Source organism: Pithys albifrons, chromosome 3, assembly GCF_047495875.1.
Source record: "Pithys albifrons albifrons isolate INPA30051 chromosome 3, PitAlb_v1, whole genome shotgun sequence".
Classification (NCBI taxonomy): Eukaryota; Metazoa; Chordata; class Aves; order Passeriformes; family Thamnophilidae; genus Pithys; species Pithys albifrons.
The window spans coordinates 66,001,040-66,021,017 of NC_092460.1; the positions used below are offsets into that span (position 1 = coordinate 66,001,040).

The 19,978-nt window shown below is 35.0% G+C and overlaps 1 protein-coding gene across 5 annotated transcripts in view; it reads right to left on the reverse strand.

Moving 5' to 3' along the window:
• Positions 1-3,230: 3,230 nt before the first annotated feature.
• The window catches only part of CPSF6 (cleavage and polyadenylation specific factor 6), a 28,046-nt gene continuing 11,298 nt past the window's right edge, over positions 3,231-19,978 (reverse strand). Inside the window, exons 3-11 of one of the 5 annotated variants that reach the window (XM_071552245.1) lie at positions 18,122-18,225; positions 17,230-17,375; positions 16,407-16,580; positions 14,794-15,298; positions 13,490-13,582; positions 12,391-12,506; positions 11,906-12,059; positions 11,105-11,296; positions 3,231-3,646 (exon numbers count right to left, since the gene is read on the reverse strand). In XM_071552245.1, coding sequence (XP_071408346.1) covers positions 11,110-11,296; positions 11,906-12,059; positions 12,391-12,506; positions 13,490-13,582; positions 14,794-15,298; positions 16,407-16,580; positions 17,230-17,375; positions 18,122-18,225 — 1,479 coding nt within the window. In that variant the 3' untranslated portion in view covers positions 3,231-3,646; positions 11,105-11,109. The other 4 variants (XM_071552243.1, XM_071552244.1, XM_071552247.1 and 1 more) reach the window with 4 other exon arrangements.

The following is a 19,978-nucleotide window of genomic DNA, read 5'->3' on the forward strand; positions in this document are numbered from 1 at the left end:
CAGGACTGACAGTATCTGAACGAGCGTTGGATTAGGAAATGTAAGGCTGTATCTCAGTTTACACAAGAACCAAGGAAAACTTTAACAGGGGATGTATAAAATTCTATAAATAAAAATAGGAACAAAGTCTGTTTAACCTGTACACAAGAGGGCAAGTGGATAAGAAAAGAAAATCAGGAATTAAGTACTTCTATAAAGAATGCCATGTATTTTACTAGAAACACAGATGACAAGTATATACAACATTTAAATCTCCAATTATCCACGTACAACTAGGAAAACATTTACAAGGGCTTGCATGTGCAACTAAACAATCAGGTAAAAAAAATACACTTAAAAAAACTAAGCCTCACCAGTTTCAAAGGAACAGAACCAGAATGCACTCGGTCCATTAAAAAAAAAGCTAATGTCTAAATTTAATAAAAATATCTTGTTTAACACAAAAACAACAATTACCCAAGCTTGTAAGTCACAAAATCTGAAGTTCTGACAATCATTTTTCAAAATGTAATCAGAACAAAAATTATTGGCACAGAAAGGAAAAGAGAATGAGAGAAAAAAAGACTGTACAGTTTCCAAAATGCTATGTTCTACTTCTGAAGTACTTTTGACCTGTCAAAACATATAGTCCAGTAAAAATTTTACTTAAAAAAACCAAAAAAACCCAGCCTCTACTTCTAAAAAACAAACCACTAATAAAACAACTGTTGCTAAAGCACCACCACCCCTAAGTCACTACTTGTTGATTTTGTCTTTCTAGATAAAGGACACAGTCTTACGATATTTTCAATGTTACTTATAAAATCAATATTGAAAGAAATAAAGTATTTCCTCACAGAGTATTTCATCATTTCTTCACCAAAAGGAGATGAAATAGGACTGAATGAATATCAAAGAGAAGAGCAGTAGCCATCACAGCATCATCACCAGTCAGTAATTTTCCAAACTGCCATTTCCTGAGCATGTACAGGAAATTGCCAGGAACATTTAATAACCCAAAACTCAGTAAAAATTCTACTACAAATCCAGTTTTACATGATGTACATTAGGTATATTCCTTTTTGGTGTCTATCAGGGTCTTTGGATTTTTTTTCTGTACATTTCTTTTTTGTTATATAAAGAAAAAAAAATCTAACACAGGAAACTCACAATAACAAGATAGTATTATCTAAATTGCAACCCAATACATTTATCAGTTAAAACTAAGTATTTGGAGAACAGGTAGAAATAATGCGCTTCCTATAGGGATCTCATCTCTCAAGTCACAATGATCATTCAGTTTAACTCATGTTATTTACTCCCTGCTATCCCCTCCCTGTTATTTCCATTGCCCGCAACGGAAATCTGTGTGAGAAATTACAATTTATGTAAAAAAAAGCAACAGTATCCTTAAATCTATTTTAATGTGGAGTAAAATATCAGTTCCTGCATAAAATGCTTGTAAATTTACTTTTTTTATTTTAAAATTTAATATCTCTATGCAATGGAACATTACTTACCTGCTGCCTTTCCAGTTTTAGCTATTCCCCATGTAACAGCTACAGGCAGGTTATTTCTTCCTTAAACTTATTACACACAGTAGTAATTAGTGTTTTTAAGTAAAGAAACACAGTACTGTTTGTAACAATCACCTATTCACAAACAAAGCAGGAAGTGATTCATGACTGGATACAACTTTCAGTTTTACAAAACTTTTAAAAGCAGTTTTCATTTTCAAACAGGATTAAACAAACACGTCAAATATCTTCTCAGTAGCAAAGAGTTCAATAAACACCAGTGACCCCGTGCACGAGGAACTGAGGTACACAACTTGAGGGAAAAAAGGGGGGGAGGAGTCTGAAGCTGTAGCCAAGTCCAACAGCATCAACCTGGCTGCAGGAAAAACTGGCTGAATAATAGGTGCCAAAAATATCAGAGCATTTCAGACTTATGCAAAACTCTGGCAGTTGCACAAGCTACTGGTCCCAACTCAAAGCATGAAAATCACTCACGTATCCAAATAAGATACTTAAAGCACATATTTACATTCCTTGAAACCTACAGAATGTAAGCACATGCTTTATATGCTCTGGAAAATCAAATGGATTTATGTGCTTCTGAACAGGGTAACATTTTAGTTGGCTCTAAAATCTTCAAAATTGGTAAAAAAAAGCAATCAAGAGTTTTCTAAGAGTTGCCTCTTAAAGCCATCTGAGGTCTTGAAACTTAACTTAAAACATTAAGTGCAGTTACTTGAATACATGAAAACTCCAAGAGTATGTCCATTATGTAACAATTTTCAATAGACTAAAAGTGAGCCTTTGTACAAGGCTGCCAGAAACTAAGCTTTTGCAGCTTATATGAACTTTCTATTCACTTGCATTTCACACTTGATGAAATTTTAAACAAATCCTTGAATTTGAAGCCAACTTTCACTCCATTAATTTGTTTTTAGGTAAATTTACAAAACCTCATCTGACAAATTTAATCAGTGCCATTTTTAGCTAAAACATTTAAATATTGCCCATCGGTGAACAAGGACATACAAGTGTACCCTCTGTTTTATATGCATGTGTGAATAAACCCCAAAGTACTAAGAAAATACCAAACCCATAAAGTCATAAAAATGGTAACATCTTGTTTCTTCTGGCACATTTCTAATATACAACTATGTACAGACTGCTATGGCCTTGGGGGTAGAGAGGGAACACACACAAGCACTATTATTATAAAACTGTAAACAACTGCAGGGGTTTGTTTTGCTTTTTTCAACCTAACCTTTCTACTCCTTATTATGGGCAGTTTATATGAACAGTTTAAGTTCATATTAATTGTACTGTCAATCAGGACCAAGGCTGTATGAGAGATAAAATTTTCAGCCTGCTAAAAATCACAGACCTGGGGCCATCTCTCCTCAAAACAACTGACCACAGAGAGCTGCAGTTTTTACAGTTTTATGTGTCAATTAGCAAATTCACAAGCCACCTAGGTAAACACTGCTAGAAAGCAAAATAGCATTAAAGGTTTTATGTAACCACCTACTTTTATATCAAAATTGAGTGTGAGAGCACAACATTAGTATGTTTAACTCGCTGAATGCAAGATTAGGTTGAGGCATATGCAAAAACTATTGCAATGTTTTTGAAGACAGCATCAATGTTTTCATTGTAACATTATCTTTAAATATTGCTGAACACAAGACTTTCCCTGAGGTGTAAACATCAAATAACTTGAACAGCTTTACACATCAGCCCCATTAAACAGTTTATTACAACACTACATCTACTGTAATCAGTGGTGCTGTGTACAGACATTATCATATGAACAGTTTAACATGAACAAACTACTATAAAAACAAGCATTTACTTGACTTTTTCCAACTGCTTGCACATTATAATTGCCAAAGGTATATAACCAGTAATAAAGTTGCAAAAGCTATAAGGTTTAAATCACACAGGTTTCCCTCAAATAAAACAGTTAAGCAACATAAAAAAGTAAAAGAGCTACTGGTTACCATGTATGCAGATTTGCTTTATTCAGATCTATTCCTGTTCATTTTATCCATGAATCCTTACAGGCTCAGTTCAATCACATGAAGCAAACTGCTCGACAAGCATCTTTCCTTGAAGAGTGTGTCTTGTCTTGCACGCTGTTCCTCTTCCTTCAGCTGTAATGTGTCAAAATTTGTGATGTAGATTTTGCTAGTCCCCATAATACACAGAAAATTGTTGGCTTATCTATACATACACAAGTCGTGCATCTACTTCATCATAATGTAAACTAACACAAAATACTCAGAAGCAGTAGCTACTTGTTTGTGTGTTGTTCTCTAACACAACAGTTAAAAATAAGATTAATGTTGTTGTACAATAAAGTTGAAAAAATATAAATTCCACAGTTAAAGTATTAACGATAAAGAAAGAAATAGCTATTGCTCCTGTGACTGATGGCAACATTTATATAGAATATTTCCTAAATATGCAAGAGGAACTGAACAAAATTTAAGGTAATTTTGCCACAATTAGATCTTTACATTTTTACCTGCCCACTTACAGAAGTTTTCAGCTGGTTTGACATTTAAGTAATGTGCTGATTGTATAATGAAATGAATGGCTCACAGCTCAGTAACATTCAAAAGTGCACAGAATCTGACACCAGTATAATCAAAATTTTCAGACTAGCAGCAAGCTGGATGGGGTTCACATCTAAAAATACATGCTTGCAGTTTAAGCACAAGAACCCACTTGTCAAATAATACAATGTAGATTTGCAGGTTTCATCACCTACTTGCCCTAAGAAAAAACCCAAGCCCTACTTCTTACTCTATTTTGGCAAATTAAGGAACCACACAATTCAGAGTTAAGTACTGTAAGGGTTCACAAAATACTTGGGGATGGTATAATTCCATACACTAGATTTCAGTTGAATTCCATTACAAAACAATAGCTGTCTTAATTCATTAATAATTCACAATTTCAACATTCAATAATTTCAAAATACTTAAAATCAAATTGTCAAAAACCCCAACACATTAAATTGTTTATTTGAAAAACAAGACATTTAGAGAAGCAACTTCACAAACATGCAACAGTACACAGCTGTCAAATATTCCTCTGCTAGTACAATAATTTCAAAACCAAGTACTTGTTTTTTTCTTCCCTTCCTCAAAGTGACTGTCAATAATAGCTTAAAAAATCCCAAAGTATAAACAAGTAAGCTCTGTATGCTACATTATACACATAAACTAATGCAAATCCAAAATAGTGACTGAAATTTCTTTTGTTATTCACAGACTTTGTTCCCAAGTTATGAATGTATCAACTTTTGAGGAATTTCCTTCCCCAGAGGCCAATATTTCCACAGGTGTTACGTACTTTTGACATTAATTAGTAGCCAAGTGACAAAGTACTGCCTCCACAAGAAAAATGTGTTTGGAGTTGTGAGCTAAGTTAGCACAATGGACAGGAGAGAATCTCAGTTTTCTAGTGGGAAAGTAAGCACCTGACAGCTGTGAGACTGCATGTCAGAATTTGCTGCTCTCATAATACAATTGCTGCAGCCAAAATTATGGATCTTTATCACTTCTGTGGCGACAGTTCACAGATCCAAAGCACCATATATATGATTTATAATACTAGCATATGAAAGCTTAAGTTCCTGGGAATAATTTGCTAGATTCGTAAGGGTTCTTATGGAACTACAGGAACTCTAAAGAATGCACAATAAAATGAACTTAGGATTAATGCTTTTCATTAGAGGGCTTTTAAGATGGTCAGCACCACACTGAACCTTCATTTTTAAAAACACAACCAACTAAAATCCAAAGTGGTGTTCATTTTGGTTCCAAGTATTCTGCCACTATATCTTGTCAAAACTGGAAACCCATGTGGTTCCAAAAAGAAATTAAATCTGTATGGATTATACCTTCATGCCCAGCCCTTTTCAGTATTCTACAAGTAAGTAGAATATTGAACCAACAAATAACTTTAAAAAACATAATTAAATCTCTAGTCAGTATTTCATGGCAATACTGTTTTCTGTCTTCCTTAAAATCCTATATAAGCTATCTGTCCCAAGCATGTGTTAAGTTTATACAATTAAACACCACACAGCAATCAGTTTCTCAGCATTTCTACTAATAAAACCCAAATTTTAGACTTAGCTGTTAAACAGATATTTTGTGGTTTAAAAGTTAGGAGTTTATGGCAGAACATTTCACAAATGAAATCCCAGAACTTGAGTGACGAAACATTTTCATATTTATGCAAGATGCAACTAGAGCATTTTTTCACCCACAAAGACACACACTTACAACAGAACCCAACAGACTGCTTATATATATCAACAGCATCTTGCAGTAGCAACTCTGATTTTTTTCCCTTTAATTCCAATTATCCAAATAAGCATATAAAAGCTTTAACTATCTTTTAAAATTGTGAAAATTCTACAACAGTTTTAAAGCTGTATGTGCATACACCCATCAAGTTTTGTTATAAGTTTAATTTCTGATCTTCTCAGAGACTGATTTTCAATCTCACATGTTCACACTTCGGCAAAATGCATGACATACATTTGTTAGTATATCCTAAAAGCTCCTATGAATTACTTCATGTAATTCTCCTTTATTTTATTCTATACATAAAGAAATACACAAACCAAAAGTCCCACACAAAGTATCAACTTGAAATCCCAAATTTCTTTTAATTTATCCTACATTCCAGAACATCACAACGCTCCAAAGACTCTGATGCTTTAGCTATAACACAGTAAGGAGGAAGGAATTTCAAGCTTGGCCTTCTATTTTGTCTTTCTGCATATAAACTGAGATACACACGTGATTCTGTTCATTGTACACATACAGACTTACTTTACCACCACTGGCACCTTCTCACATTTGCTGCCTATTTCCCCTGCTCCATTACTCATGTACTTACCTGCTACTTTTGCTCAATCTTAGTGTATAATACAAGTTTCATGATTTTATAAATAATTTTACATGGGCAGAAAAACTCCCAAATAGTTTCATTCATCATGTATCTTTCTCCTACTACCCCAGCCTGTCTATTCACCAAAAATAACTGATGAACAGTGAGTTATGTTCAGAAAATTCAATCTTTAGTTTACAAAATAAAAGGATATGAATTACTGTCAAGTTAAATTCACATTAATATATGAAAGAGACAAAAAGGTAGATCAGGCTGCCACAGAAAAACATAAAAATGAAGATATATCTCTCTCATGTGTCTCCTTTCTTTTTTTTTGGTAAAAAGAAATCATAGTTCTCAAACCACAATGAGCAAAAGGAAAAATACGAATTTGTTCATTTTTGGAGAACACTGCATCAAATCAACATTTTTACTTCTTTGCCTCATATATTATGAAGGCTTAAAGTTTCTTGGAGAACTTTCACGCAGACCAAATTTGCCAAAACTAATGACTTCACAAATAAAGTAAAAAAGCAGAGGACACTGGGAACACAAAAATATGTGTGTGTCTAAAGACACCTTAGCAGTCAGTAAAATTACAGCAAAATATTCATGGAGATAAAAGCAATAGAAGTTATTATTTTGAAAATAAGTAGCACAAGATATTAATTTCATTTTTTAAATCATCATTTCACCCTCAAGAAGACAAGATAAATCACTGAACATTAAAAAACAAACTGCTTCTGTAAAGCACCAGAGTAGTGATAAAATAGGCTTCAAGAAGCACATAAAGCAGTGGCACTGCTCACCTCGTGCTGGATTCCAAACACTGAATCAGATGCACAAAGCATTATTTCTCTGATGAATTCTAAATGCAGAAGAATAGTGCCAGCTCTACGTATGTGCTTCCTCAAAAACACATTTTAAAGAAAGCGGAACTAGGTAGAAACCGTTTGTAATAGCTTAATACTAAGGTGTGATATGATTCTAGACAGGGACATACACTCGGGTCTTTAACAATGCTGCCACACAATTCACTTAGTATTAACTAGAAGCTTATTAGCCTATAAAAATGGGCATTTTCCTACGCATTTACAAGGTTTCTTAAAAGGCTAATGTCACACTTCACTTGATGTTTAAGTGGTTGTTAACACACTGTTACAGGACTGTTACTACTTATAGAAGCAAATACGTAATGATGCTACATTAACTACCCAGTACCATTTCCCATCCTACTGACACCAAAAAAATTCCAACCATTTTACTTCTTGGATCACTCCAAAGCTGAAACTAGTTCAGAGAGAACTGAGAGCAGTTTCTGAAGAAGCATATGAGCCTCAGATATCAAATTATTTTGCTTACAGTGGTTTGAGAGCAGAAAAATCAGAGAATAAGCATGAATTATGGAGTACAAAGTCTACATACATATCAACTGTTACAATGTTGTGGTTTTGTCTTTGCAATTCAATCCAAATCCAGTTTAAATAGGAAATAATCAATCATCTCAGTAACAAAAACATAAAATGAAAAATTTAACATTCAGCAGTTATAGAAATTCAGACAGATTAAGATTGGGACAATGTACCAGCTAGAAATACATCATTGAGTATCAGTTAAATAAAAAAAAATTTCTGCCTGAAAAAAAAAGTCAGGACTGATGCTGATGAAGTTACATTACTATTCTGTTTGTACACATTAATTTTGCTGTTAATCCTTCTAAATGTCATTCTACTGGTTTCTTAGTTTTTTTGACTAATACAGTTTAAACATTTGTGTTAAATCTATTTCTCTCTTTAATATATATACAGCCTTTCTATAACCAAAGGCAAGACGTTCCAAGGAAACATTCAGCTTATAGTAATTCAGGTGAATGGATTAACAATGTACATGAGGCCTTACTCAGGGTAAAGGCACAAAAATCATGCAAGAATTTAATTTGAAATCATCAAGTGTACAAACAGAAGTGTAAACACTTGCTATGGTACAACTAAAATTTTGTAGAATTTTATTGTTATAAACACATTTTGTAAGTTATTCCAATTTAACCCATCTCTATAAATGTAATACAGTACAAACCGAATTTCACTGTTTACAAAAATGTTCACATTGGACCTTTAAAATCCTTCTAAACTAGATGTGGTAACACTTTGGAAAAAATGCCAGTACAATATCACAGTTATGACTATCGGTACACAATTAGAAGTATAGGTACCATTCATAGCCTGCAGGCACAGAGGTAACTTCATGTTGTCTGGCAAAACACAGTAATATGGGAAATAACTCTTTTCAGCACTGCAGATATTTATTAAATGACTGAGTGTTAAATCCGCTTATGAATAGTATTCAATGTAAAAAAATGAAACAAAAAATGTATGGCAACATACATCTTAGTGAAAATGAAACATACAAACCAGAAGATAACTGTATTTCTTTTATATGTGTCTGTGTATAAATATATAAAACCAAAACTCAATAAAGCTCTTCTTCATTAAGACAGCAACAAGACAAAATGTTTACAACTTAACTTAAAAAAATACCAAATACCTCCATTTACATGTAGTATACTAAATTGGTCCTTTAAATTGAGTTCTTAGGACCTATTTTTATTTTCTTCACACAAAGGAATTTTACCAACATACCCCTTTGAAAGAAAAGAGAAGTCCCCGCACATAACAAAGTTGAAGGATGTTGCAAATGTAAAAGCCACCTGAACAGACACTGAAACCACAGCATCATTTTAAAATTGTTCTTTGGAAATCATAAAATGCAATCTAATGCTGTTTGGTATATTTTCTTGAGGTAACATGGTAGGGAATCTACACTTGGCACAGTAAGTCCATTATCTACAGGCACAACACTAAATACATAAAAATTAAAGTTAGATTAATGAAGTATGCCAAGGGTTAAAAAATTAACTTCAATTCCAGGCTATTAACAATTTTTAGTATGGCTTCCTCATCTCCACCAGAAGGAAAACACTCTGGAAATGCATCCATTACTCAGCTCAGTGGTTACCTTTATTAGTAAAGAACTATTTGCAAATATCAAAAATATGCAGTTATTATAAAAGGTAAAATCCAGTTCAATTAAAAAACTACATTTACTTTTGTTATATATGTATTTTTATGTTATTAAAAGCTATAGTTACTATTTCTATTAAATTCCAGAATTATTTCTACAAATCCATATTTTAATGGCAAAAAGTGGCATTAACAGAAATACACTGCCAATTTCATTTGCCATGTTTCACCTTCCTATTTAAGCCTATGACTCCCTTTCTCTACGTTGGTTCCTTCTTCGTGTGTCCCATTAGTATATGAACCCAAGACAACACCCCACTCAATTCTCAACACATTACAGCATTCAGCATCTGATTTCATTCTCTCCCAAAGGAGTCAGAAAGTGACACAAAAGTCTGACTGAAAAATTGACATTTAACTCTTACAAAATTGTATATTTACTTAGGAGTATACTAGATTTTGTATGATTTCCAAAAGGTTTTGCTCTGTAACTTCTGTAAATGAACTTTCATGAATAAACAACACATGCAAATCTGGAAACTAAATCTGAGGTTAAAAGTAAGAAATGGAAGCTGGGCAGACAGGCAATCTGCAAGCTTCAATTTCAGTGTAGATGGAGTGGGAAGTTCTTATAAAAAGGGAAAATATCGTTACAGAGTAACTGTTAAGTAGGGTTTTTCCCTAATTGTCGAAAATAAGCAATCATGGGCAGTTTCAATTCCCAATCCTCAAAATGGTACATTTTATAATATATTTCTATGTATCTTAAAGCACTCAGCAGTACATTGAAAAAAAGCATTGCTCAGCATGCTACTCTAGCTGTCTACATCTGATGCATGCAAGATTCCAGATATATGAAATACCACATTAGTTTGTGAACAACCAGAAAAGAATCAAACCTTGTGTTATACATTTTTACTAGTCTTCAGAAAATTACTTTACTATCAGAGGTGGAAGGGATTGAAAAATCAGGGTGGCTGAGAACAACTGATCATAAATTTTACTGAAGGTTAACACTCAAATTTAACTAGAAGGCAAAAGATACTGACAGGTCACATGATAAAATAACGAGCAAAATCTAGCTTATTTCCTGAATTTGACTAAAACTCACCAGGAAAAACAAAAGAAAAACAACACAAAACAAAAAAAACCAAACCCCACAAATACCAAAATCCCAGTAAATCACCACTGTACGTGTGCAAGGACAACAACTGGATGTACACTGAAATAATCCACACATGATCTGTGAAGTGCTAAATACTTCAATCCTTACACAAGCAGATTTTAAAATCTAGTATTTTTAAATACAACCAAGAAATAAACCTGTAAATTTCATATAATCTTCTACGATTACAAAGAGAACAGTCTGGCTTACTGCTTTTTTAAGAACTGGTTCAACCACATTTCATAAAAACTGGGAACACTGCTACCAGCTAAAATAAAACAAGTGGCATGCAGAATGCAGAACATAATGCACAAAGACTTCCTCCCTCCCAAGACCAGTTACCTGTCATTACTTACCTATGTTCATGTCAGGTGCTGCAAAAAAAAAGTGATTCAGTACATACTGCAGGATCATTTAAATGCAGACATGAATGGTGCAAATCATCTCAAACCTAGAGCGGTTACTTTTATTAAGTCAGGAACAGTAAAGTTGAGGAATGTGAAACAAATGCTCACCTTCTTTAACGGTGACGGTATTCTCTCTCTCTGTCTCGTTCTCTGTCGCGATCTCTGTCGCGATCACGATGTCTCTCTCTTTCACGGCTTCTTTCCCGGTAATAATCATCATGACGATCTCTACTACGCGATTTGTGGCGCCTACTTTTTTCTCGTGACCTACTGTGGTCCCTCTCTCTGGATCGTTCACGTCTTCTAAAAGAAATTACTTCATTAAATTTTTCTTCAAAATACCAATCATCCCCACAGCACTTATGAGTATGAATTTGACCAAAAGCAGATGGAGAGAAATATCTGTTCACTGTAAGGCAGGTAAGTTTTAGTGTATGACATTACAGACAGCTGATATAAACAGTGGTGGCTAAGAACTCAGTTACAGGGAGTTCCCATTTTCTAATCTTGCAAATGGGAGTGCCCATTTTCTAATCTTGCAAAGTCAGAAAGCACATGCTCAGAATGGAGGATGAGATGACTGAAACCAGCTGGGGGAAATGCACCATAACTCAAATGATCACTACAGCATTGGCTGCTAATTTGTGTAAAGAAAGTATGTGCCAAACCCACTAAATAGAACAGACCTAAATTTAAGCTAGCCAGATCAATTTTGAAAAGAGGGCTAGTTAAAAGGCACCTTTTCTAAGTTCAGCAAACACTTATTTGGTTCTTTCACACATTTCTTGTGCATCTCAGCAAATCACTAAGCTTCTAACAAGACTTATTTTCAGTTTCTTCTCTGTGAACTAGTCGTGCACCACACTTTCTCTTTCGTAAGTAAGAGTGCATGGAAGAGGAAAGTTTTACCTGGATCCAGACCCATAAGACTTGGACTCAATTCCATGGAGGCAGTCCTGAAGAGAGCTAATAAGTACTTTACAGCGATCATCTGCAGATACTTTGGACTGTTTAATTAAGGAAATCGCAGTTACCAAGGTCTCTATAGCACTTCCATAGTCCCCTGAAAATGATGTAAGATCAGGATCAGAAAACTATGCAAATTAAAACACAGGTTTTTATCTGTAACAGTATTATAATTTTGAGTATCTTCTCTTCAACAGTCATCTAGATTATTTAATGTAGAACCAAATAGTAAAATACTGTCCAGATCAGTACTCAGAAGGCATTCTCAGAAACTAACTGAAGCACAGTACAAAATCAGTTGTAAGATGTACCTAAATTCAGCATTCTATTAGGACAATGTGGCATCAAGTCTTCCAGATTCCTAATAAGAGAACTCTATAAATTCTTTTCAGCTGAGAAGAACAGCAAACATACTGAGTTTTACTAACCAGCACTGGCATCTGATACAGCTCTCGAAATGGCACTGCTTGAGATCGCCCTATTTCTATTCATGATTTCTTCAAATTCTGCTTCACTTAGAGGTGTCCTTGCAGCATCCATTTCTCTGCAAGCAATAAAACTAGTATTTAAAATGTTAAGGAGAACTTCAGAAGCTATCATTGCAATTTCAACAATCCGAGTTTGCAACTTTAAGCAGTGACAAACAGAAAAGAAAGCAGGATCTGGGTTTGGTTTTGGTTTTTGTTAAGGACCATTGTTACAGAATAAAATCCTGACAGCTAAAAAAAAAAACCAAAAAACCCGAACAAAAACCCCCAAAAACCAATTAATACATTGTTGTATAAATAGACTTATTTTTTGTTCATCCCATCGATTTCAAACATTCAGCAGCACTTAATACTGTGCTTGACAAATATTTACAATTTCCATAAAATTCTTGAAGCTATGTAAATAGATATTCCCAACTGAATGAATGTGGAAATACATGTACATAGGCAATGCAACTTTGAGCAAAATTAGAGATAATTTTTATAACAATACTGGAATCAGAACTATATGATCCTGTTTCCCAGATCTCAACTAAGACCAGAATGCTGTAAATTTTGAAAAACAAATACAGTGATCATCTTTAAAACACTCAATTTTCTGAATGCTATGCCAACATTTTACAGCAAAATTTATTTTTTTTTAATTTCTGGTCAAGTTCAAGGTGCTCCAATTTGATCTCCAAACCAGTCACAATAAGGAGGAAGCAATAAAGCAGAATCCTCATACTCATTACACTTTAATTATCAGCTACCTATACAGGATTTACAAAGTCACAGAAGTAAACCTAAATTTTCCCAAAAGTTTTGCAGTGTCCTATTAGCCAGTCTCTGTGTCATATAGAAAATTTGGAGAAATGTGTTAGAGACAAATGCTGAGACTGTCAAACTGGCCCACTGCTTGATATTTCTAGAACAGTGTTAGTTCTTCTGGTAGAAAGAAAATGCAGAATAATAAGCAATGCTATCCTCTTAATTGCAAGAAGTGGAACAAGATCCTATAGCCAGTTTAGCATAAGAGGAAATGTCTAAAAATTCATACCTCCCTGAGTTTTGAGTATTATTTTTCGTGTGCCTCCCATAGAATGGAATATGTAATTTTTCTCTTATGGACATGTTATTTCCAGTGAAACGCCTATGATATATAATTAATGACAATTTAAATAGTTATGGATGATAGCTTTAACATTATTAATGAAAATACTGGACAGTAAGTTATACTGTCCTATTCCCACTCCTTCCCTCCCCAAACATTCTATAAACTGCAGATAACCTTGATTTTGTCCATCAAAAAACACCCAACACCTTATAGTCTTCTGATAATTCAGGCAACTAAGCCAAATGCTTGAATTTCAAAAGTTTTTTTCTATGAACATAGTATGTACACATGCTTGGTTTTTTTTAAACTTTCTGATAAAAGAATCAAAGCAAAGCATCTTTCAGAAAACATTTCAAGCCAGAGAAGTGTGTCTCATGCTAGGAGGAAAATTACTACTGAAAAATTCAAATCTAATTATAAAAAGGGCCTTCTTACAATTTATATAAAAATTTTCTGTGACAAATACAAATATGGTGAAAATTAAGAAACAGCAGCAAGACAGAGATGCTTGAAATCACAGATGAAAAAGATGTTTCAAACAAGGTATGAAACACTTGACAAATTGAGTCAGAGACTTAAAAACTCTGTCCCATAAAGGATTAATCATAGAAAAAGCCACTGCTACAAATACAGCAAGATTGCACCAAATAAGCAGAAACATCTTGATAGGAAAGGAAGATAAAAGTCTTGCAGTAAATTCACATCTGGCTTTTGAGACAAATACCAACTTTGAATCCTGAAGTGAAAAAGGACAAGCAATGCTACTTAAAGACGAAAATGGTATGAGCTTGGTATGATCTTAACATATACACATATTTGAAAAGGAAAACTCCAGAGCATTCTCAAAAGGCAGCCTGCAAAGCATGATGATATAAGCAAAAGTCAGAATTTCAAGCTAAGACAGAAGCACAACCAGAAGCTGCTGCATCAGAAGCGATATATAAGTTTACATGTAGAACACATGGAATGATGACACTGCCAAATACAGTGAAGACAAACAGCTCAGAGCTGAAAAGGTAAAGTGAGATTACTCGTATTGCATTTCAGGATTTTCTTACTGCTGCAAACATGTTTCTCAGATATATTTCCCTGGAGAAGTTAAAAGGGGCAAACTACAAGGCTGTTGGGATCCCTTCTGGCCCTACTTCTAATTGCTTCTAACATTTGAATTAAAAGGGAAAAAACAAATGCTTCCTACAAGAGGAGTAAAATCTGCTACCCAAGCACATTAGAACAGAAGAACTCACCTTCCAGGTGGCCCATAGTCACCTCTGTCATATGGTGGAGGTCGGCCATATGGATCTGTTGGAGGTGGGCCACGGCTGTCTGAAGTAGGTATGCCACTATTGGCAGGTGGGGGGAAGAAAGCTGGATTCACATGTGGTGCTGGTGGTGGAGCACCTGGAGGTGGCCCAGGGAGATGTGGAGGAGGAGCAAGAGTCAGGGGTGGCCCAAGAGGGCCAGGCGGACGAGGGGGAAATGGACCCGGAGGTGGAGGTGGACCCTGCTGAGGTGGTGGTGGACCTGGTGGTGGCCCATAGCCTGGAACTGGTGGTGGAGGGCCTGGAGGAAGCGGCCCAAGTGGAGGCTGACCAAAAGGCTGTCCTGGAAACAGAACTGGTGGTGGTGGACGGTCACCACGATTAGGAGGTCCAGCTAATGGAGGTGGGAGGACCTGACCAGGAGGTGGAGGGCCTGGTGGGCCTGGTGGGCCAGGAGGACCTAAAGGTGGACGTGGGGGAGTTTGTCCAGCTAAAATAAAGAAATAAAAAAAATAAAAATAAAAACAAACAAACAAAATTGAGTGAATAAGTACAAAGAAATAAAATACTTCAACACTCTTTTTTTTTAATTCTTAAAAGCAACAAAAAAACCAAAAGTGCCCCTCACTGAACACTGTGCTATATAGACAAGACATGAATAGTTCTACTTTGGGTCCAGTAGCTTGGAACATTTTTAACTTATCTGTATGTATTGATACTATATATCTAGAGATATCTAAAGAGAATAACATTATCTTGAAAACTGACAACTACCCCCATCCAGACCAAATCAAAACTTACTGTTATTACCAAAACACCCAAAAGCTTACAAAAGCTAAAAAACATTGCTCCTACTTGCACCTGCAGCTAGTCTTTCATATGGGGCTCAAGATATATATTAAAAGAGCTATATTGGAGAAGGTAATATAAAGGCAGTATCCAAACCTATTTTCAGGTTCTCAATAGCAGTCTTTCAATTTGACTATGTCCCTTTGACTGTTGATAAACAATCTACTACTGACTGACATTTACTAAAAATACTTCAGCCAAAAAAAAGAACTTCATTGAAGTGCAAACCTAATTGTTTAGCAAATTTCTTCCTTATCAGACACCTGACTAAACATGAACACCTCCTCTTCAAATTTCTGGTATTTTAAGTGCCAACTAACTGACCAGGTCAGTGGACATGAATCAAAGCTGAATTTTTGATCATATGCAGAATTGTCATACTGTAAGGACATCAGTTACTTTATGGTCTGCAACAAAGGCATTCTCCCTCAACACAGCCAATCAGAAAAATCTGAACTACATTGCTCTAAAGCCACATCTACTTGCTAACATGATCTAATTTTTTCATACTTAAAAAATAAGTATATCAACATATTATATTGTATCTAAAATTGCTGTCTTGTTAAATTTAGTAAGTACAACTCTCTGTTAAATATCAACAAACAGTCAAATCCTACAGTCTAGCTGTGAACACTGATAATGGCTCATGACTAAACTGCCTTGATCTTTTTCATTTCCCAAATAAGTATCCCACATTAAAATAAGAAAACACAAATAAAACTAAAAACTTGATATATGAATGATTTTACCTGGGAAAGGTGGTGGTGGCCCTCCTGGCCCTGCTGGTCCAGGGAATCTGTCTCCACCTGGAATGGCACCTGGAAAACGGCCTCGACCTCTATTACTAGGTGGAAATGCTGCTCTTGAGCTTCCTCCTGGGGGACCAGCTTTACCTTCCCCAGACATCTGGCCAGACTGTGTGGCTGCGACAGAAAAGCAGAAGTGTCACTACATCAAAATAGGTTAAAGAATTTTTGCACTTGGTCTAAAGTTTTATGCAGTGCTAAAGCAGCCCCTATGAGCACCAACTTGCTCCTTCTATGTAAGCCCATTGCATTTGGGGAGGAAAATGTGCTTTGTTAAAATACAACAGCATTACACTATGCCCCATCCTAACAGAAGAGCAGCTGCAGAGACTGCCAGTCCTTCCTTCAGTGCAGCCCAAGGCCACAAAGGATTAGGACTGGGCACCACAAGACATGGTGCTGAAGCACAACACAGAACCTCTCTGCATTCTATAATAAACACAGACAGCCCAGACTTTGGAATTTAGTCCAGTTTGTCTACAAATGTTAATTTAAATGCTCTTGCGTTTTTTTTAAAATTACAAGAAATTACAAGAAATTGAAAAAGTATCTCCAGCTGTTAAGACAAGACCTGCATAAAGCTCAACCTTTTTTCAGACTGCACCAGCTCTTTGGTGTATTAAGTGATTTCTTTAAACAAAGATGCAACTGGACTCTAAGTATTTTATACCTATTTTAAACTGTGTACAAGTTACCAGATGCTGAGAAAAATCCCTGCCATACTACTTTTTCTGCTTTTCCAAGACAGAACATAAGAAAAGCTTACTTTTCCTTGACTGCATTTCAAATTGACTCAGAAACTGTTTATTACATGGAGTTACAACAGGATTCTGCCCATGCAATTCTCTTTTAGGCAACAAATCCATCAACTTTTTGGAGGATGCTTCTGATCCCACACCCACAAGGGCAAACCTGAAAGGAAACAAAAAAATTACACCATAATTTTCCCATTTGCTGGACATCCTGATGCCTCATGAAAAAGATTACACATAGTAAGCAAAAGAATACTTGAAAACTAGATACAGAAACTGTCTCACAGGCCTTAGTCCAGTTTTCATAACAGACAAAACAATTTATTCTAGGACATAAAAGAAAAAACTAGAAGTACAAGATGCATCAAAGTATATCACAATAAAGGCAGCGTTTTGGTACAGTATCAATACAGCACATAATAAATCCCTATGACCAAGTTATTATCAAGTATAGACTGTGTGCTCATTACTACCAAGGAGACAAAAAGGTACATTCATGCAATAAAGTTTAGGTTGACACTGAAAAATGGGCTCAAGCACTCGCTTTCAATAACTAATAGAAAATAAAGATGCACAGATTTAATAACAAAGACTGGGGGGATAGTATTGACATTATGCGGAACAACCATCACTACCACACTAACCGAAATCTAGGAATGGTCTTAAGGACAGTCAACAAGCTTTACCTCACAAAATAATGAGACACACAAAACCATCATAAAAATTTATGCCTGAAATTTAAATCATTAGTATGAAATTATATGTCCAATCATTGCTGGATCAGTAAGCAAAGATTACCAGTTTATAGACTGATAGTTATGAAAATTGAGAACTCCTTTCCCATTTCCACACTCCCAAACTTCACTCCATGTACACATACAGAAAAAACAAGTGACAAGTTCTTACCCTTTAGACTGGCCATTAGCACGATTTTCAAAAAATTTTATTTCCAAAATATCATTTACCCCCAGTGAATGGACTGCTTCAGTTAAGTCTTCATCTGTTGTCCACTGAAAAATATTTTTAATATTCAACTATAAAAGCTTATCTAAAACAGCAGGCACAGTTTTCTATGGATTTTTTTGGGGGGCGTGGGGGGTGATGGTCTCTGTGAAATTGATCCAGAGGAATATTTTATTCAGGCTCTCAATATATTCTGACCTTTGCAGAGTAGTGATTTTTATTTTACAATTCTCAGAAAATCGATTTTTTAATATATGTGCTTCCCTATATGCTACATTGCAACAACCCCATTCACACAGTGTATCAGTTATTGTATGCCAAAAGTTTGTAACTCAGTAACTTTTGTCTTTGGAAAGTCCAATGCTCAAACTGGGCTAAGGAAAGAGTATTGAATATAACAGTACTGAAATACTGCTACTTTCTCCACACCCAATCCATATTTTCTCCCACTGATTCTATTTTTTACACACAAATGACAATTTTAAACATCTTATTAACCAGGTGTTCTTTGCGACAGCTTTGACTAAAGAGAGTTTAGTGAACTACATAATATTTGCAGGATCTACAGACAAAAGAATAGAAACTAGTATATAAAACTATGGTTAGAAACATCTGCTTCCACTTAACCAAACCTACTTGCTGCAACTTGCTATTAATTACTACGTAATGTTTAACAATTCCACTCATGTCCAAAGATACATACATACACTAAATACTTATGGTTTTCTTCCTACTTCTGTAACTCCATCACTCCTTTAAATTTCTTATGAGAAGTGCAAGACAGGCTTTCAAGGTTCTGAACTACTTATCCTGTTTCCCTCAAAGCTTCTTTTAAAAATTTAACAAATTATTTTCCTAAAAGCTAAACAGAAAGAAAACATAATGGCAACACTAAACAAATGCATTTTCTTTGAATAATTTAATTTGTGAAGCCAAAGAATAACAGGTACATATTGCTGAATATTGCCTTAGCTGCTTTAGAAATTCAAACATTTGAGTTGTCCAAGTTCAGCTAATTTGTGTGCATTTTACTGATTCCATTCATGTATTTCACAATGGGACAACTGTTAAAGCAACAGCTCCTTTACTTACCCATTAGCTCCCGAAATACTGTAATAACTAATGAAAAAACACCCATTCTGTTTCAAGTTTAGCACTAGTGAGAAATTGATCAGAAAGGAAAAAAAACAAATAAGAATTCTGCATGTGGACCTGGAAGAATTTGATTTCATGTAAACAGATAAAAGCTCCACTTAATTCAGCCACTGATCAGCTCCTGCACTTTGTTTGCTTAACTGCAATTGATTTTAAAGTGCTTTAATGCTAACAAAGGTAATTGTCTTAAGAGCAACTGCAGTTCGGTGAGTTATTGTAAACCTGTATTTCTTGGTAGAAGAAATAAGCCTCAAAACAAATACCTTGAAAACGGTCATGTAATGAGAGTCACTGCCAGCAAAAAAACTCACGGAAAAATGTGAAACGCAATTTCAAGAAAATACAAAAAACCCTTTCAGTTTCTTTTAAACTAAAACCTTCAGCAAGAGTTTACTAAAACCTGGATTTGTTCAGTAACTTTAAAGTATCTACAGGCATAAAGTATTTCCTAGTTTAAACTCGCTCTCTTCTTTCATTCAGTTATCTGGAAACCTAAGATAGTAGCACAAATACCCCTTCATAACACTTCAAACATGACAGAAACTTTAAAGTTTATATTTACTGAAGACTTTCTCGATTTTTAAGACATCAGAATAGCTCCAGAGAGGCTCACTAAATTTCAGATAAAAGGATAAAACCCCACAA